This window comes from Mytilus galloprovincialis, chromosome 6, assembly GCF_965363235.1.
Source record: "Mytilus galloprovincialis chromosome 6, xbMytGall1.hap1.1, whole genome shotgun sequence".
NCBI classification, from domain to species: Eukaryota; Metazoa; Mollusca; class Bivalvia; order Mytilida; family Mytilidae; genus Mytilus; species Mytilus galloprovincialis.
In genome coordinates, this window is record NC_134843.1 from 46862840 (window position 1) to 46884120 (window position 21281).

The 21281-nt window shown below is 32.0% G+C and overlaps 1 protein-coding gene and 1 long non-coding RNA gene across 5 annotated transcripts in view; one reads left to right on the top strand and one right to left on the bottom strand.

The window, feature by feature from the left end:
* The window catches only part of LOC143079722 (ranBP-type and C3HC4-type zinc finger-containing protein 1-like), a 207324-nt gene that overhangs the window by 97405 nt on the left and 88638 nt on the right, over window positions 1-21281 (bottom strand). For all 4 annotated transcript variants that reach the window (XM_076255263.1, XM_076255261.1, XM_076255262.1 and 1 more), the window contains exon 5: window positions 19555-19732. In XM_076255263.1, coding sequence (XP_076111378.1) covers window positions 19555-19732 — 178 coding nt within the window. The remainder of the gene's footprint in view (window positions 1-19554; window positions 19733-21281) is intronic.
* Window positions 1488-4882, top strand: LOC143079724 (uncharacterized). The gene is made up of 2 exons (XR_012979468.1): window positions 1488-1618; window positions 4786-4882. It is a non-coding gene; the product is annotated as an uncharacterized LOC143079724 (long non-coding RNA).

Here is a 21281-nt window from a genome sequence, read left to right on the forward strand (position 1 = left end):
TTACAGACTTACCTTCTACACACTCCATAAGGAGACTCCCAAATTGCCTCAAAACTCTCATTAATAGCAGAATAAGGACAACAAATTGCAAAACAGCTATGATCTAAGGATTTGAATATGTGAACATTCACATTCATTACAATTCAATAAGTGAACATTCACATTCTTTACAATTCAATAAGTTTAATATCATCTATGTATTGGTTACCTTAACTACAAAAAAAAAACAAGAGTGCACATCTTCTTTACTAACCGTTGATTCTATGTTGATAATCCTAAATTTAAAGCTTTACAACTTTGAGTATCACATAAACTTAACATGATTCAAGAAAATGAGGCCTAGGTCAGACTAACCGAACAAGAAATACAAGTCCACCTTAAAATCATTCAATACACCAAATATAGTTGACCGATTGCTTATAGTATATAAGAAATCGACTTAACCAAGAAAACTAAACATTGACCAATGAACCATGAAAATGAGGTCAAGGTCAGATAAACCATGCCAGACAGACATGCACACCTTATACTCAAAACATGCATTAAATATTAATTGAATTTTTATTTTTATTCAATTTCTTGCCTTTGTGCAATACACTGTGCTGTTGCACAATACTAAATAAATCTGTTGTCAGACTATAAACAAAGAATAAGCATCGTCACTGACAAATTTTTTCTTAGAAAAATTGGCAATTTCTTCAATCTCGAAGAAATATTGACCCCCCCCTTTTATGTTGCCAATACAAAAATATTCAAAGACATTATCTTTTTAATTTCTAAAATATAAAGGATAAAAAATTGTCCCCATCCCCTGAATCCCCCCTCCCCAATTTATATTTATTTAATTCCCCGCAGAGCTCCAGATAAGAATTCACAAATTGGGTTTTTTACCCACCATTTTCTTATATAATTGGGTGATAAAGTTTTTAATTGCATTATCAATTCCAATTCACCCCTCATGTTAATATCAAATTGGGTTTTTCACCACCAAGCTCCGTAATGTATTGGGTTTTTTCATCAACACAATATTGAATATTTAGACAATATCAACCCCAGATTTTTTTCCATCCTAAATATGTTTCTTTCTTTGTTTAGATGTTTTATTTGCATGATTTGGTTTAGGGTTAGGGTTATTTGCTAGCTGTTTTATTTGGTTTATTCACTGAGAAGCAATTGTAGGTTTAATTTGTGTTCCGTTTCAAACCTTTTGCCAGTTTTGTATTTTCTCATATAAACTGTAAAAAAACGAATATATGTATTCACAGGCACTCGTCTTATACCTTTATATAATAAATTCTGAGACCAGTGACTGTGTGTGTATTCATTAATTAACTCTAAAATGAAAAAACTAGAGGCTCTAAAGAGCCTGTGTCGCTCACCTTGGTCTATGTGCATATTAAACAAAGGACACAAATGGATTCATGACAAAATTGTATTTTGGTGATGGTGATGTGTTTGAAGTTCTTACTTTACTGAACATTATTGCTTCTTACAATTATATCTATAATGAACTTTGCCCATTAGTAACAGAGAAAAATATTTGGTAAAAATTTACATAAATTTACCAAATTAATGAAAATTGTTAAAAATTGACTATAAAGGGCAATAACTCCTTAAGGTATAACACCACTAATTCGGGCCCGGCCAGAAAGCACATACCAGAAAGTAGTACATATTTAACGCAAAATAGTTCCTACGCATGAGTGTAACTTTCAAAATATGTAGGATATTTAGGTATTTTTGGCATCAAATGAAAGCTAAAGGACTGGTGATCATTGTAGAACACTTTTGAACTTTTAATTTTAAATATTAAAAAAACTGCACCAAATTTTAAAAAGAGGGTACATTTAGTCTGTTTGTCAGATCTGAAGTACCTGTTTTGGTACATCCGAAGTTCCGGGAACCAGTTCTTTCTTATATGCCATGTAAGGTATGTTGATTTTTTCATTAGAAGACACCATAAAGTGTTGCTATGAAATGCAATGATTGCCACTTTATTTGAACTTAAAATGAAAGAGGTGTGCCTGGTTGAAATGGAGGAATTTAACATAGAAAGTAATGGGACCATGAATTAGTGGTGTACTTCCTATTACAGAGAATCATCAGAAATCCAATTTTTAGAAGTTGTACCTATTCCAATGAAAATAAGTCAAATTTGATGTTAGTAATCATGTTCAGTCATCTTTATTTGGTTAACAATTTTGTTTAAAGGAAATTTCAACTCTTGAATTGGCATACTAAGGTAGTTTTGCCTTTTATGGTCATACAACATGCATGCAGTTAAAACTTGACTCCAAGTTCATATTTTTGCATTATTTGTGATTGAAATCAATCAAACATGTATATTATGACTTGTGTATGGTACAAAAAGGCTCTTGGTCAAATAATCCTAAGATTTTTTTAAAGTTTTAATGTTTTTCTTATGGTAGCCTTTTACAATCTAGGCAAATGGTATATACTCTTATAAGAATTCCAAAATCTTACTGTACATGCAATTTTGAACCAGTTTAGCAAGTTATCTGGCTGCGGGATATATAAATTGCTCTAAATAATCTATGTTTAACCACAGAAGTATGGTTTATACAAAAAAATGCCCTTTTCTAATTTGAAGAAAAAAGGGGGGACAATATTCTCAATTATGTCTGAACTTTGGACTAATATATTTTTATTTAAAGAAGAACCTCTGATAAAAATATGACTATTGGTAAGCACATAGCCTTCCTAAAAGATATTAATATATTAAACAATGATATTGAGAATAAAAAAAGTATATTGACCAAAATATAATATCCATATGCAGTTTTCTTTGAATAACCCATATATTACTACCAGTCCAATTTGAGCTTAAAATTAGTAAAATAGTATTTGGACTAAAGCTTTATATGTTTTTTATTGCTTGAAATAGGTCATAGAATGAAATAAAGTAATGCTCAAGTCAATATAGCAAGTTTGGTTCTGTTATAGGTATAACACCACTAATTCGGGCCCGGCCAGAAAGCACATACCAGAAAGTAGTACATATTTAACGCAAAATAGTTCCTACGCATGAGTGTAACTTTCAAAATATGTAGGATATTTAGGTATTTTTGGCATCAAATGAAAGCTAAAGGACTGGTGATCATTGTAGAACACTTTTGAACTTTTAATTTTAAATATTAAAAAAACTGCACCAAATTTTAAAAAGAGGGTACATTTAGTCTGTTTGTCAGATCTGAAGTACCTGTTTTGGTACATCCGAAGTTCCGGGAACCAGTTCTTTCTTATATGCCATGTAAGGTATGTTGATTTTTTCATTAGAAGACACCATAAAGTGTTGCTATGAAATGCAATGATTGCCACTTTATTTGAACTTAAAATGAAAGAGGTGTGCCTGGTTGAAATGGAGGAATTTAACATAGAAAGTAATGGGACCATGAATTAGTGGTGTACTTCCTATTACAGAGAATCATCAGAAATCCAATTTTTAGAAGTTGTACCTATTCCAATGAAAATAAGTCAAATTTGATGTTAGTAATCATGTTCAGTCATCTTTATTTGGTTAACAATTTTGTTTAAAGGAAATTTCAACTCTTGAATTGGCATACTAAGGTAGTTTTGCCTTTTATGGTCATACAACATGCATGCAGTTAAAACTTGACTCCAAGTTCATATTTTTGCATTATTTGTGATTGAAATCAATCAAACATGTATATTATGACTTGTGTATGGTACAAAAAGGCTCTTGGTCAAATAATCCTAAGATTTTTTTAAAGTTTTAATGTTTTTCTTATGGTAGCCTTTTACAATCTAGGCAAATGGTATATACTCTTATAAGAATTCCAAAATCTTACTGTACATGCAATTTTGAACCAGTTTAGCAAGTTATCTGGCTGCGGGATATATAAATTGCTCTAAATAATCTATGTTTAACCACAGAAGTATGGTTTATACAAAAAAATGCCCTTTTCTAATTTGAAGAAAAAAGGGGGGACAATATTCTCAATTATGTCTGAACTTTGGACTAATATATTTTTATTTAAAGAAGAACCTCTGATAAAAATATGACTATTGGTAAGCACATAGCCTTCCTAAAAGATATTAATATATTAAACAATGATATTGAGAATAAAAAAAGTATATTGACCAAAATATAATATCCATATGCAGTTTTCTTTGAATAACCCATATATTACTACCAGTCCAATTTGAGCTTAAAATTAGTAAAATAGTATTTGGACTAAAGCTTTATATGTTTTTTATTGCTTGAAATAGGTCATAGAATGAAATAAAGTAATGCTCAAGTCAATATAGCAAGTTTGGTTCTGTTATAGGTATAACACCACTAATTCGGGCCCGGCCAGAAAGCACATACCAGAAAGTAGTACATATTTAACGCAAAATAGTTCCTACGCATGAGTGTAACTTTCAAAATATGTAGGATATTTAGGTATTTTTGGCATCAAATGAAAGCTAAAGGACTGGTGATCATTGTAGAACACTTTTGAACTTTTAATTTTAAATATTAGAAAAACTGCACCAAATTTTAAAAAGAGGGTACATTTAGTCTGTTTGTCAGATCTGAAGTACCTGTTTTGGTACATCCGAAGTTCCGGGAACCAGTTCTTTCTTATATGCCATGTAAGGTATGTTGATTTTTTCAGTAGAAGACACCATAAAGTGTTGCTATGAAATGCAATGATTGCCACTTTATTTGAACTTAAAATGAAAGAGGTGTGCCTGGTTGAAATGGAGGAATTTAACATAGAAAGTAATGGGACCATGAATTAGTGGTGTACTTCCTATTAGGGGTCAATTGACCATTTAGGTCATGTGGACTTATTTGTAGATCTTACTTTGATGAACATTATCGCTGTTTACAGTTTATCGCTATCTATAATAGTATTCAAGATAATAACCAAAAACAGCAAAATTTCTTTAAAAATTACCAATTGGAGGGCAGCAACCCAACAACCGGTTGTCCAATTCATTTGAATATTTCAGGGCAGATATATATTGACTTGATTAACAATTTAACTCCTTGTCAGATTTCCTCTAAATGATTTGGGTTTCAGAGTTATAAGCAAAAAACTACATTTTACCCCTGTTCTCTTTTTAGCCGTGGTGGCCATCTTGGTTGGATGGCCAGGTCATCGGACACATTTTTCAAACAAGGTACCTCAAAGATGATTGTGGCCAAGTTTGAATTAATTTGGCCCAGTAGTTTCAGAGGAGAAGATTTTTGTAAAAGATAACTAAGATTTACAAAAAATGGTTAAAAATTGATTATAAAGGGCAATAACTCCTAAAGGGGTCAACTGACCATTTCGATCATGTTGACTTATTTGTAAATCTTACTTTGATGAACATTATTGCTGTTTACAGTTTATCTCTATCTATAATAATATTCAAGATAATAACCAAAAACAGCAAAATTTCCTCAAAATTACCAATTCAGGGGCAGCAACCCAACAACAGGTTGACCGATTCATCTGAAAATTTCAGGGCAGATAGATCTTGACCTGATAAACATTTTTACTCCATGTCAGATTTCCTCTAAATGTTTTGGTTTTTGAGTTATAAGCCAAAAACTGCATTTTACCCCTATGTTCTATTTTTAGCCGTGGCGGCCATCTTGGTTGGTTGACCGGGTCACGCCACATATTTTTTAAACTAGATACCCCAAAGATGATTGTGGCCAACTTTGGATTAATTTGGCCCATTAGTTATAGAGGAGAAGATTTTTGTAAAAGATTACTTAGATTTATGAAAAATGGTTAAAAATTGACTATAAAGGGCAATAACTCCTTAAGGGGTCAACTGACCATTTCGGTCATGTTGACTTATTTGTAAATCTAACTTTGCTGAACATTATTGCTGTTTACAGTTTATCTCTATCTATAATAATATTCAAGATAATAACCAAAAACAGCAAAATTTCCTCAAAATGACCAATTCAGGGGCAGCAACCCAACAACGGGTTGACCGATTCATCTGAAAATTTCAGGGCAGATAGATCTTGACCTGATAAACATATTTACCCCATGTCAGATTTCCTCTAAATGCTTTGGTTTTTGAGTAATAAGCCAAAAACTGCATTTTACCCCTATGTTCTATTTTTAGCCGTGGCGGCCATCTTGGTTGGTTGACCGGGTCACGCCACATATTTTTTAAACTAGATACCCCAAAGATGATTGTGGCCAAGTTTGGATTAATTTGGCCCAGTAGTTTCAGAGGAGAAGATTTTTGTAAAAGATTACTTATATTTATGAAAAATGGTTAAAAATTGACTATAAAGGGCAATAACTCCTAAAGGGGTCAACTGACCATTTCGGTCATGTTGACTTATTTGTAAATCTAACTTTGCCGAACATTATTGCTGTTTACAGTTTATCTCTATCTATAATAATATTCAAGATAATAACCAAAAACAGCAAAATTTCCTCAAAATGACCAATTCAGGGGCAGCAACCCAACAACGGGTTGACCGATTCATCTGAAAATTTCAGGGCAGATAGATCTTGACCTGATAAACATATTTACCCCTGTCAGATTTCCTCTAAATGCTTTTGTTTTTGAGTTATAAGCCAAAAACTGCATTTTACCCCTGTTCTATTTTTAGCCGTGGCGGCCATCTTGGTTGGTTGACCGGGTCACGCCACACATTTTTTTAACTAGATACCCCAATGATGATTGTGGCCAAGTTTGGTTCAATTTGGCCCATTAGTTACAGAGGAGAAGATTTTTGTAAAAGATTACTTATATTTATGAAAAATGGTTAAAAATTGACTATAAAGGGCAATAACTCCTAAAGGGGTCAACTGACCATTTCGGTCATGTTGACTTATTTGTAAATCTAACTTTGCCAAACATTATTGCTGTTTACAGTTTATCTCTATCTATAATAATATTTAAGATAATAACCAAAAACAGCAAAATTTACTCAAAATGACCAATTCAGGGGCAGCAACCCAACAACGGGTTGACCGATTCATCTGAAAATTTCAGGGCAGATAGATCTTGACCTGATAAACATATTTACCCCCATGTCAGATTTCCTCTAAATGCTTTGGTTTTTGAGTAATAAGCCAAAAACTGCATTTTACCCCTATGTTCTATTTTTAGCCGTGGCGGCCATCTTGGTTGGTTGACCGGGTCACGCCACACATTTTTTAAACTAGATACCCCAATGATGATTGTGGCCAAGTTTGGTTCAATTTGGCCCAGTAGTTTCAGAGGAGAAGATTTTTGTAAAAGTTAACGACGACGGACGACGGACGACAGACGACGGACGACGACGGACGCCGGACGCAAAGTGATGGGAAAAGCTCACTTGGCCCTTCGGGCCAGGTGAGCTAAAAATTAGTATATAAACTCTAATTATACTTGAATGTTTTGTTTTATTCCAATTTTCATAAATCTGGGTTTAGTCGTCTTTTATTAGAACTTTTGGTTTCTAATGCTTTATCATGTCATAATTGATTTGGCCTTTCACTTTTTCCAACTGATTTCGTTTTTGAGGAAACCCTGCTTTTATTAGCAATGTTCTCGTTAAGGTACGCACACACGCCCGTGTGTTCGATGGACGCTTCCTAAAAACACTGGCTGAGTCTTGTTATCATTCATAACTTTCCCTAAGCTTTTCATGCTTCTATTCAATATTTTTACCGGACATTCACTTTCGTTTTAATTCAATGTATGTTACATGTATGATAAATCCCGAGCAATGCAAACAAAATATGACTTCATGACACACGCTAATTGGATAAACGCAGAGAAGATCAAAATGTTTTCAAAAACACGTGTACCTATTGAATGATTGAGCAACGGAAACTCTAACAGGGGCCCATTTCAGCTACTTGATGCAGGGATCTATTTTTAGAATGAAAGGAAATTTCCAATTATAAATATCATAAAATAAGTTTACGCGACGACTGTAAACAGATAAGGGTAAATAACGCAAATGGTAGTCAATAAAAGGATTGAGAACTCATGGTTTTGGAATATCATTGGATTTTCCTTTGAATTAATTGGGTTATTGAACCCTGCAATGGGCAATTGCATTGGGTTTTTTATTATTTGTATTGCGTGATCACGCAAATACGCAGCTTATCTGGAGCTCTGTTCTCCACTATTTCAAAAAAATATTCTTTCCCTCAAATTATGGTCATAATCTCAATTCAAATTTCCAATTGAGTTTGCAACCATAAAAACATTAAAGAAGTATTAAAATAGAAAATGACATACATAGTCATGGCTAAAATTAATATACCTTCTTGTGCATTTAATTATAATTTCTAACAAGAATGGGTCCATAGTACATGGATGCTCCACTCACACTATCATTTCTTATGTTCAGTGGGCTGTGAAACTGAAATCAAAACTCTAATTTGGCATTTAAATAATTAAAAAAAAAAAGATCATATCGTAGCTCCCCTACAGTAAAAATAGTTGAGGGCTAGTTGATGGCCATGTGGCTGACAGTTGAGGGCTTAGGTGTTGAGCATCTTAGCTCAACTCAAAACTGGCCAAGCACTGTATGTTTATTAGATGTCGCTCAACTAGCCCTCAACTGAAACTTGCCATTAAGTTGAGGAAAAGTTAAGCAATTGACCTGTGGTTTTCATCTAGTTGAGGAAAAGTTGAGCATTCAGACTTTGATTTTTTTGTACTTGAGGAAAAGTTGAGCATTCGAATATCAGACTTTGATTTTTTTTTTTTTTATAGTTGAGCAAAAGTTGAGCAATTAGAAATATGACCTGATAATATAAATGTTATGTGCCATTATTCTGTTTTCTCTGTGTATAGTGCAAATGGACAGGAAGTATTATTAAAAATGTATAACCAGTATATTTTAGATGCAAGAATGTTAAAATGTAGAATTCAAATAGTTGTTATAATTCAGTTAAGATATTTAGCACTAGCTTAAGAAATAATTTACTTGATAAATAGTTAATATAAATCTTCACAATTTTAGATAAGTGTAAAGTAAATTATTATGTAATCCCCTGAGGCCTTAATGACAATAGAGAATTAAGGATTATAGAAGTGCTATATATACAAAAAGGGATTTCTTACATTTTAAGATAATTTAGGTTATGTCAAAGACTTGATATTTGGGAAAATAGATAAACTAGCATTATTATGTAAATTAGATATATGAGTATAAATGTTATGTAAATTGAATAATGAAAAACAATATATATATATATTAGTTAACCATGTAGTAAGGGACAGTCACATATTGGACACTGGTGTTATAGACTTGGATTTATATTAGACATACTGTTTTATTATGTCTCATGAACTTATGTGATTATTGTGATTATTGTGATTGATAAACTATACTGAATGCTGATTTAATAAACATTTTATATTGAACTTTGAATCTGTGTTACGTTGACATGTATTCATATGAAAGCTACCAGCTAGTTCCCCCATCCTAGCAAGATGAGTAACCAGGTCAGGAACGAGCACAGTACTGGCCTTGGTTATACGTGGCGGAGTGACCAAACTTTCCAGTATTGAGGAGGGATACATGTAGGTGGCAAACCAGAATACCAAGACAAGAGTCAGCATATCTCCATATAGGAAACAGTGGATTTTCCTGAGTATGCAGAGGTGAGTCAACCTTTTATTTGTGATCTTATATGACACCAAATCTTTTAATTTTAATTTATTTGTAATTAAAGTTGTCAAGATATTTAAATAGGATCTTCCCTCTAAAAAAGACTCAACATGTCTAATTCAGTTCATCCTGATCCCTCCTTAGCTCTGATAGCCCCCTTTAGGGAAAATATTATGATAGCCCCCTTTTGGAAAATATTATACAGTTGAAATTAGGTAATTATAGACATAAAGTTAGATATAGAAAAATCAATTATCAGCAGTGCTTGAGAATGTGAATGATAGTATAATATTTTTGGATAGACTTTCTTAAAGCTAATAAAGCTCACATAGATTTTGAAAATAATATGTATTAGTAAAAGAAATGTATTCAATGTACCCTTAAATAATACAGAGAGTATAAATTAAAATGGATATACTTTGTACAGATATTTATATTCTGCTAGATTAAGTAAAAGAAAAATAAAAAGGAATAAGATAATAGCTAAGGATTTTGAAGTAGAAAATGGTATTTTGTTTCACCGTAAATGAAAACCAGATGCTCAGCAGTGCGCAGCTTTATACGACCGCAGAGGTTGAACCCTTAACGGTTGGGACAAGTATGGATACAACATTCAAGCTGGATTCAGCTCTAAATTTGGATTGTGATTAAATAGTTGACACAGCATAGGTTTCGGACACAGAATGAATGTGGTCTAATGAACTTAAAATTTTTTTTTGCCTTTGAGCAATTCACTATGCTGTTGAATATTAATCCTCTCAAAATGTTTGAAGAAATTTTCTTTTTATTTATGAAATCTGAAATTAGAAAAATTTAACCCCCCCCCCCATTTTTTTTCACATCCCCCTTTCCCGTTTTCCAAAACTATTCAATTCAATTTTCTATTAATGGAGTTTGCAACAATAACTACTCATTTAAATACATCATAAGATATTAAAATGCAACAAAAGGTGTTTGTTATCACTGAATGGTAATGATTGTTTTAAATAATCAGTTGGTAGTTAAAGTGAATATACATTGTATATTGTATAAAACAATGATTTAAGTTGATTCAACTACTATTCTGGACAAAGAAAGATAACTCCAATCAATTGAAAATTTCTTGCTATTGCACAATAGTGTGCAATTAGATATTTCTTGCTACTGCGCAATACTGTGCAATTGCATAATTGCTATTTCACAAAACTGTGCAATTGAAGATTCCTTGCTATTGCGCAATACTGTGCAATTGAAAAACTCTTGCTATTGCACAATACTGTGCAATTAAAGATTTCTTGCTATTGCTGAATACTGTGCAATAGAAAATTTCTTGCGATTGCACAATACTTAATATAATAATTTTGGATCCTGATTTGAACCAACTTGAAAACTGGACCCATAATCAAAAATCTAAGTACATGTTTAGATTCAGCATATCAAAAAAGCCCAAGAATTCAAGTTTTGTTAAAATCGAACTTAGTTTAATTTTGGACCCTTTGGACTTTAATGTAGACCAATTTGAAAACGTGTGTGAAAACTTAGAATCTACATACACAGTTAGATTTGGCATATCAAAGAACCCCAATTATTCAATTTTTGATGAAATCAAACAAAGTTCAATTTTGGACCCCGATTTGGACAAACTTGAAAACTGGACCCATAATCAAAAATCTAAGTACATTTTTAGATTCAGCATATCAAAAAAACCCAAGAATTTAAGTTTTGTTAAAATCAAACTTAGTTTAATTTTGGACCCTTTAGACTTTAATGTAGACCAATTTGAAAACGTGACTAAAAACTAAGAATCTACATACACAGTTAGATTCGGCATATCAAAGAACCCCAATTATTCAATTTTTGATGAAATCAAACAAAGTTCAATTTTGGACCCCGATTTGGACAAACTTGAAAACTGGGCCAATAATCAAAAATCTAAGTACATTTTCAGATACAGCATATCAAAGAACCCCAAGGATTAAATTTTTGTTAAAATCAAACTAAGTTTAATTTTGGACCCTTTGGACCTTAATGTAGACCAACTTGAAAATGGGACCAAAAATTTAGAATCTACATACACAGTTAGATTTGGCATATCAAAGAACCCCAATTATTCAATTTTGGACCCTTTGGGCCCCTTATTCCTAAACTGTTGGGACCAAAACTCCCAATATCAAACCCAACCTTCTTTTTTATGGTCATAAACCTTGTGTTTAAATTTCATAGATTTCTATTTACTTATACTAAAGTTATGGTGCGAAAACCAAGAAAAATGCTTATTTGGGCCTCTTTTTTACCCTAATTCATAAACTGTTCAGACCTTAACTCCCAAAGTCAATCCCAACCTTCCTTTTGTGCGCATAAACCTTGTGTTTAAATTTCATTGATTTCTATTTACTTATACTAAAGTTATTGTGCGAAAACCAAGAATAATGCTTATTTGGGCCCTTTTTTGGCCCCTAATTCCTAAACTGTTGGAACTCAAACTCCCAAAATCAATCCCAACCTTCCTTTTGTGGTCATAAACCTTGTGTTAAAATTTCATCTATTTCTATTCACTTTTACCAAAGTTAGAGTGCGAAAACTAGAAGTATTCGGACGACGACGACGATGACGCAAGACGACGACGCAGACGACGACGCCAACGTGATAGCAATATACGACTTTTACTAAAGTTAGAGTGCGAAAACTAAAAGTATTCGGACGACGACGACACCAACGTGATACCAATATACGACCAAAAAATTTTCAATTTGTGTGGTCGTATAATGATTCAATGCAATGAGACAATGCTAACTCTGTTGTGTTATTGAAAAGTGGTAGTTTTGTTCTAAATTACAGGTTACAGTACAACCATATCAGTAGTTATACTGTGTCTGTCAGTTAATTTCTGCTGGACAAATGTATTCATTGGTAATTATAACTATTAGATCCTTAAATATTGCAGGCTGACGGCACAACTACTGATGTACATTTTAAAAAACCAATCTTAATTCAGATTATACAAAATGATTGTTAGTTAATGTACAAAATGGAAAGGCTGCGTACAAAATTTTAAATTTAACTGGACTAAGGCACTAAGTATAGAAATATAAGGAAAAGAATGTCATAACTTAAGATATTCAAGCAGTATTATAGCAAACATAAATTTTATGCATTGTGACAATATTCTTTTGTATTGTTGAAAAATGTTTTTTTTTATTCTGAATTTCTGGTTAAACTACACAATATTCAGAAGTTATAGTGTCTGTTAATTTAATCCTGCTGGACAAATGTATTCATTACATTAGTAGTTCTTACTATTAGACCCTTAGTTATTACAGGTAAACGGCACATCTTCTGATGTAGTTTAAACCAATTTTACTTCAGATTATACAAAATGTACTTTATCAATGATATAAATAGATATCAAGTGTTCCCTATATATACATTATATACATTGTATATAGGCATCACTATATTTGCTGAGTTTTTTTATTATGACTTAAAGATTTTAAGAGAAAGAGAGTAACAAATAATTAAGGAGTACCTAATTAGGAAGTACAAAATAAACTGGCGTACAGTTGTTATATAGATAAATTAGAAATAAGAAGACAAAAGTATAGGAATTAAGCTAGAATATAAAGAAGGGAAGATAATTAGAAATTCTTACATGTTGTATGTAATTTATGTTAATATTAATAAATAGGTAATATTGGTCTAAAATTGTGGTATTCTAATGACTTTTTAAGAGATAACTAAATAAAAATTCCCCAATACAAATGAATTAAATATAATACGAGATAAGGGTTAATTGGTGTTATAAATAATTATGATATTGGTTGCACTTACGAGTGTGGATTCACATTGCGATAAGACGTGTCACGGTACTTGTCTATCCCAAATTCATGTATTTGGTTTTGATGTTATATTTGTTATTCTCGTGGGATTTTGTCTGATGCTTGGTCCGTTTCTCTGTGTGTTACATTGTAGTGTTGTGTCGTTGTTCTCCTCTTATATTTAATGCGTTTCCCTCAGTTATAGTTTGTTACCCCGATTTTGTTTTTTGTCCATGGATTTATGAGTTTGAACAGCGGTATACTACTGTTGCCTTTATATTGATGAAATATCCTACCAAAGGTGGACCCACAAAATAAAGAAATGGTGGACCCATAAAATGCAGAAATGGTGGACACACAGATAAAGAAATGGTGGACCCACAAAATGCAGAAATGGTGGACACACAGATAAAGAAATAGTGGACCCACAAAATGAAGAAATGGTGGACACACAATTAAAGAAATGGTGACCAAATTGTGCATTTAAAATTAAAGAAAGACGAACAATGATGGACATATCATATTTAGCTAGTAAAAAATTATTTGATATTATAAAACTTATTAGCAGAGATTTGTGACCCAAAGTGACATTTTATTAACCTTACATGAATATTGATGAAAAGTAAAAGACAATGTGATATGAAATTTTAAATAATATCTGCAAAATTACTATAACAATCAAACAGAAGAAGAAACCAGGTGGACATGTATCATGATGTATAAACAATATCGTTGAAAACTTGTAACTTTTATTTGACTACCATTGGTGAAAAATGTGAAGATTGTACTGTTGGACATTAATTGTCTATATTGGATATGTGTACGAAAGACACTTTTGCTTATTTAAATGCTTGCTTGTTATGATATAGGTCTTTAATATTGCTTTATTGTTATTTTAATTATATATACATTTGTATTTTCTTTCCAGATTATTTACAGGTTAATCATATAAAAATGTAAATGTCTAAATATGTTTTATGTTCATTATATAAGAAGATAATATGATTTGAATAATTATGTGTTTAACTTGCAGATGATGACCAATATGGATAAAATATTATTAATCTTATATTTCAATTATATATTGCTATTTTTATGCCCCCTTATGCATATAGAAATACTTCATGAAGTATGCCAATGAGCTCATTGTAATTAATAATGTGAGAGTTGGACTTGTCAATATTAGTCAACTTCAGAGAACTTCCCTGATATGGACAATCTAAACTTGACCATTCCCCAAACCAAGAATAAGTAATGTTTTATTTACAGGAATCAGTGAAATAATGAATGTTTTCACAATATTTTTTTTTGTATATGTATTGTAATATTTTATTGACAGAAATCAGTTATTCAATTGTTGCTATATAATATGTGTATAAATTATTTTTTCATATGATGCATTTTGTATTTTAATTGAAGATTGCAGGAGTAATCTTGGCCACGAAGGGAAGGGTATTAAACCAGTATATTTTAGATGCAAGAATGTTAAAATGTAGAATTCAAATAATTGTTATAATTCAGTATAAGTTAAGATATTTAGCACTAGCTTAAGAAATAATTTACTTGATAAATAGTTAATATAAATCTTCACAACTTTAGATAAGTGTAAAGCAAATTATTATGTAATCCCCTGAGGCCTTAATGACAATAGAGAATTAAGGATCAGAGAAGTGCTATATATACAAAAGAGATTTCTTACATTTTAAGATAATTTAGGTTAGGTCAAAGTCTTAATATTTGGGAAAATAGATAAACTAGCATTATTATGTAAATTAGATATATGAGTATAAATGTTATGTAAATTGAAAAATGAAAAACAATATATATATATATTAGTTGACCATGTAGTAAGGGACAGTCACGTATTGGACACTGGTGTTATAGACTTGGATTTATATTAGACATACTGTTTTATTATGTCTCATGAACTTCTGTGATTATTGTGATTATTGTGATTATTGTGATTATTGTGATTGATAAACTATACTGAATGCTGATTTAATAAACATTTTATATTGAACTTTGAATCTGGGTTACGTTGACATGTTTTCATATGAAAGCTACCAGCTATTTCCCCCAACCTAGCAAGATGAGTAACCAGGTCAGGAACGAGCACAGTACTGGCCTTGGTTATAAGTGTACACAAAGTTTGAGTCTTAATTAAGGGAAGCACATGTTCTTATACATTTTTCTGTACTTTAACTTAACTATAACTTTAACATACAGATAACCAGATTCTCTATAGGGCACAGCTTTATACGACCGTAGAGGTCGAACCCTGAACAGTTGGGGCAAATATGGACACACAATTTAAGCTTGATACAGCTCTGAATTTGGATTGTGATTAAATAGTTGACACAAAATAGGTTTCTGACACAGAATGAATGTGGTTTAAGAACTTAAACTTAAAAACTTAAAAATTTTACTTTGGACATTTACCTATTATGGTCCAATATCCAAAATCTAAATACATGGTTTGATTCAGCATATCATAGAACCCAAAAAATTAAATTTTTGATGAAATCAAATAATGTTCAATTTTAGACCCTTTAAACCTCAATGTGGACCAATTTGATAACCAGGCCCAAATATTAAAATCTTAATACATGGTTGGATTCAGCATATTGTAGAACCCCATATATTCAATTTTTGATGAAATCAAACATAGTTTAAATTTGACCCCGATTTGGACCAACTTGAAAACTGGGCCCATAATCAAAAGTCTATGTACATGTTTAGATTCAGCATATCAAAAAAACCCAAGAATTCATTTTTGTTAAAATCAAACTAAGTTTAATTTTGGACCCTTTGGACCTTAATGTAAACCAATTTGAAAATAGGACCAAAAATTAAGAATCTAAATACACGGTTAGATTTGGCATATCAAAGAACCCCAATAATTCATTTTTTGATGAAATCAAACAACGTTTAATTTTGGCCCCTTAAATCCTAAACTGTTGGGAACAAAACTCTCAAAATCAATCCCAACCTTCCTTTTGTGGTCATCAATCTTGTGTTAAAATTTCATAGATTTCTATTCACTTATTCTAAAGTTAATGGGCAACCAGATGCTCCGCAGGGCGCAGCTTTATACGACCGCAGGGGTTGAACCCTGAACGGTTGGGGCAAGTATGGACACAACATTCATGCTGGATTCATCTCTAAATTTGGATTGTGATTAAATAGTTCACACAGCATAGGTTTCCGACACAGAATGAATGTGGTCTAATGAACTTAAAATATTTTGTTTGCCTTTGAGCAATTCACTATGCTGTTGAATATTAATCCTCTCAAAAAAATGTTTGAAGAAATTTTCTTTTTATTTATGAAATCTGAAATGAGAAAAATTTCTAATGGAGTTTGCAACAATAACTACTCATTTAAATACATCATAAAATATTAAAATGTAAAAAAAGGTGCTTGTTATCACTGAATGGTAAAGATTGTTTTAATTTATCAGTTGGTAGTAAAAGTAAATATACATTGTTTATTGTATAAAACAATGATTTAAGTTGATTCAACTACTATTCTGGACAAAGAAAGATAACTCCAATCAATTGAAAATTTCTTGCTATTGCACAATATTTTGCAATTGGATATTTCTTGCTATTGTGCAATACTGTGCAATTGAAAATATTTGCTATTGCACAATACTGTGCAATTGAAGATTTCTTGCTATTCCACAATACTGTGCAATTGAAAATTTCTTGCTATTGCACAATACTGTGCAATTGAAGATTTCTTGCTATTGCTGAATACTGTGCAATTGAAAATTTCTAGCTATTGCACAATACTTAATATCATAATTTTGGATCCTGATTTGAACCAACTTGAAAATTGGGCCCATAATCAAAAATCTAAGTACATGTTTAGAAAAGAGGGACGAAAGATACCAAAGGGACAGTCAAACTCATAAATCTAAAACAAACTGACAACGCCATGGCTAAAAATGAAAAAGACAAACAGAAAAACAATAGCACACACGACACAACATAGAAAACTAAAGAATAAACAACACGAACCCCACCAAAAACTAGGGGTTTTAAAAATTAGATTCAGCATATCAAAAAAAACCAAGAATTCAATTTTTGTTTAAATCAAACTTAGTTTAATTTTGGACCATTTGGACTTTAATGTAGACCAATTTGAAAATGGGACTAAAAATTAAGAATCTACATACACAGTTAGATTTGGCATATCAAAGAACCCCAATTATTCAATTTTTGATGAAATCAAACAAAGTTTAATTTTGGACCCCGATTTGGACTAACTTGAAAACTGGGCCAATAATCAAAAATCTAAGTACAATTTTTAGATTCAGCATATCAAAGAACCCCAATTATTCAATTTTTGATGAAATCAAACAAAGTTCAATTTTGGGACCCTTTGGGCCCCTTATTCCTAAACTGTTGGGACCAAAACTCCCAAAATCAAATCCAACCTTCCTTTAGTGATCATAAACCTTGTGTTTAAATTTCATAGATTTCTATTTACTTATACTAAAGTTATGGTGCGAAAACCAAGAATAATGCTTACTTGGGCCCCTTTTTGGCCCTTAATTCCTAAATTGTTCAGACCTCAACTCCCAAAATCAATCCCAACCTTTCTTTTGTGGTCATAAACCTTGTGTTTAAATTTCATTGGTTTCTATTTACTTATACTAAAGTTATATTGCGAAAACCAAGAAAATGCTTATTTGGGCCCTTTTTGGTCCCTTATTCCTAAAATATTGGGACCAAAACTCTCAAAATCAATCCCAACCTTCCTAATGTGGTCATAAACCTTGTGTTAAAATTTCATAGATTTCTATTCACTTTTACTAAAGTTAAAGTGCGAAAACTAAAAGTATTCGGGCGACGACGATGACGACGCCAAGGTGAAACCAATATACGACCAAAAAAGTTTTAATTTTTGGTCGTATAAAAATCAATCCCAACCTTCCTTTTGTGGTCATAAACCTTATGTTAAAATTTCAAAGATGTCTGTTCATTTATACAAAAGTTAGAGTGGGAAAACCAAGAAAAATGCTTATTAGGGCCCTTTTTGGCCCCTAATTCCTAAACTGTGGGGACCAAAACTCCCAGAATCTTCTGATGACATGACTCTTGGATTTAGGAATATTGATGTTTTAACACATATGTCTGGAAACATCTTTTGGTAAGTGCATGGGATTAGAATTTCCACCATTTTTAATAAGTGTATATGCTCTTTTAGTTCAAAATAGTGATATTCAAAGTGTCTTATTAACTTTTTAGAGTGAAGATAAAAATTGAGACAATATATTTATGCATTTATTTATATATTATCAAAATGTGAAAGACAGGAGACATATTTATTTTATTATTAAGACAATTTGTTTTAGAAAGTATTACTAATAAAATAAGAATATTCTAATATAATGAATTTGGTATAAAACTAGAGATCTGTTTTTATTTACTAGATAACTTTTACAAAGCAAGGATAAAGCATGCAAGAAGTCTGTTGTGAGTTGAGATCTTTCAGCAGTATTTTGACAATAAAAATACACAATTTAAATTAATTTTTTCTACAAAAGATGGACGGAAGATACCAGAGGGACTTTCAAACTCATAAATCGAAAATAAACTGACAATGCCATGGCTAAAAATGAAAAAGACAAACAAACAATAGTACACATGACACAACATAGAAAACTAAAGAATAAGCAACAAAAACCCACCAAAAACTAGGGGTGATCTCAGGTGCTCCGGAAGGGTAAGCAGAACCTGCACCACATGTGGCACCCGTCGTATTGCTTATGTGATTATAAATCCGGTAAATAGTCTAATTCAGTAGGTCACATTCATGAAAGATACGGAGATTGTAGTTACAACGTAAGGAACATATCCGATATCATATGTGAAACGGTTATTCCATAACGGTCAACCAACTTGTGATGGCATCTATAAAATTTACGAAGGGATGATTTCAATCTCAACCTGTTTGGACCAAAACCCCCAAAATCAATCCCAACCTTCATGTAGTGGTTATAAACTTTGTGTTAAAATCTTATTTCCATTTACTTATACTAAAGTTATCATCCAGAAATCATCCTTCTTTGGACGACACTGACGACGAAGTGATACCAATGTACGACCAAAATTTTTTAATTTTTGCGATCATATAAAAAGAACAAACCTGAAACTGTCATACGATGCTTTTTATCAAGGCCTACTGATTTCGCAGACACAAGATATAGAAAAACTGTCTGACCATTTGTTACTCTAAGTTTTTGTAATGTCTCTTCATCCTTTGGTATTCTTTTACCAACTATCCATTTCTGTACCTCTACTGGAAACTTATGCTTAAAAAGCATCTGAAGATAAAAACAATGACAACTTTATAACAATATTTGAAAATTCCCTAAGCTTTTATAATTGCATTTAAAGAATGGTAATGAATATTTAAAACTAGAGTTTATACTCTATTTAGAGCTAGGTATGCGTGCATTGTTGAAAATGCACTCTCTAACATTGTGAACTAGCATAAAAATCATGGCTTTTAAACTCTCTTATTTGTTGATCTTGAATTGCTGAGCCTTCTCTGTTAGCACTTTCTCCCTATATCTTCTATAGTTTTGCTCAACAAACAAACTAAACGATCTAACCAAGATGGCCGCCACGGCTAACCAGGTGCTCCGCAGGGCGCAGCTTTATACGACCCCAGTGGTTGAACCCTGAACAGTTGGGGCAAATTTGGTCACAATATTCAAGCTTGATTCTGTCTGAATTTGGATTGTGATCAAAACTTTGACTTAATATAGGTTTTTGTTACAAAATTAATGTGGTCAAAGATCTAACAAACCTATTGCTCAATAATGTGCAATTGAAGATTTCTTCTTGAAACTTTTCAAAATTCAAAATTTGAAAAATTTTCAAAAAAAAAAAGGATCCACACACTTAAACACATGATTGATTGGAAACTAGAAACATGCTTCTTTTTGGCCCTTTTTTGGCCCCTAATTTCTAAAATTTGGCCCCATAACCCCTAAAGTCAATCCAAACCTTCTACTTGTGGTTTTTAACATTGTGGTATGATTTCAGGGCAGTTGAAATACTTCTACACAAGTTCTTATCCTGAAACTAGAAAAATGCTTTTTTTGGGCCCCTTTTGGGCCCCTAATTCCTAATCGGTTGGGACCACCATCCCCAAAATCAATCCCAACCTTCCTTTTGTGGTATTGAACCTTCTGAAAAAATTCATGAAGATCCATTTACTTAAACTAAAGTTATTATCCGGAAACCAATGTGTCTTCAGACGACGACACAGACGACACTGACGACACAGACGACGCAGACGACAACATCATACCATTATACAATCCCAAAATTTTTTTGGGGTCGTATAAAAATAGAACATAGGGGTAAAATGCAGTTTTTGGCTTTTAACATAAAAACCAAAGCATTTAAAGCAAATCTGACAAGAGGTAAAATTGTTTATCAGGTCAAGATCTATCTGCCCTGAAATTTTCAGACAAAACAGACAACCTGTTGTTGGGTTGCTGCCCCAGAATTAATAATTTTTAGGAAATTTTGCTGTTTTTGGTTATTATCTTGAATATTATTATAGATAGAGATAAACTGTAAACAGCAATAATATTCAGCATAGTAAGATTTACAAATAAGTCAACATGAACGAAATGGTCAATCGACCCCCTAAATAGTTATTGTCCTTAATAGTCAATTTTTAACAATTTTCATAAAATTTGTAAATTTTTACTAACATTTTCCACTGAAACTATTAGGCCAAGTTCATTACAGATAGAGATAATTGTAAGCAGCAAGAATGTTCAGTAAAGTAAGATGTACAAACACATCACCATCACCAAAACACATTTTTGTCATGAATCCATCTGCTTCCTTTGT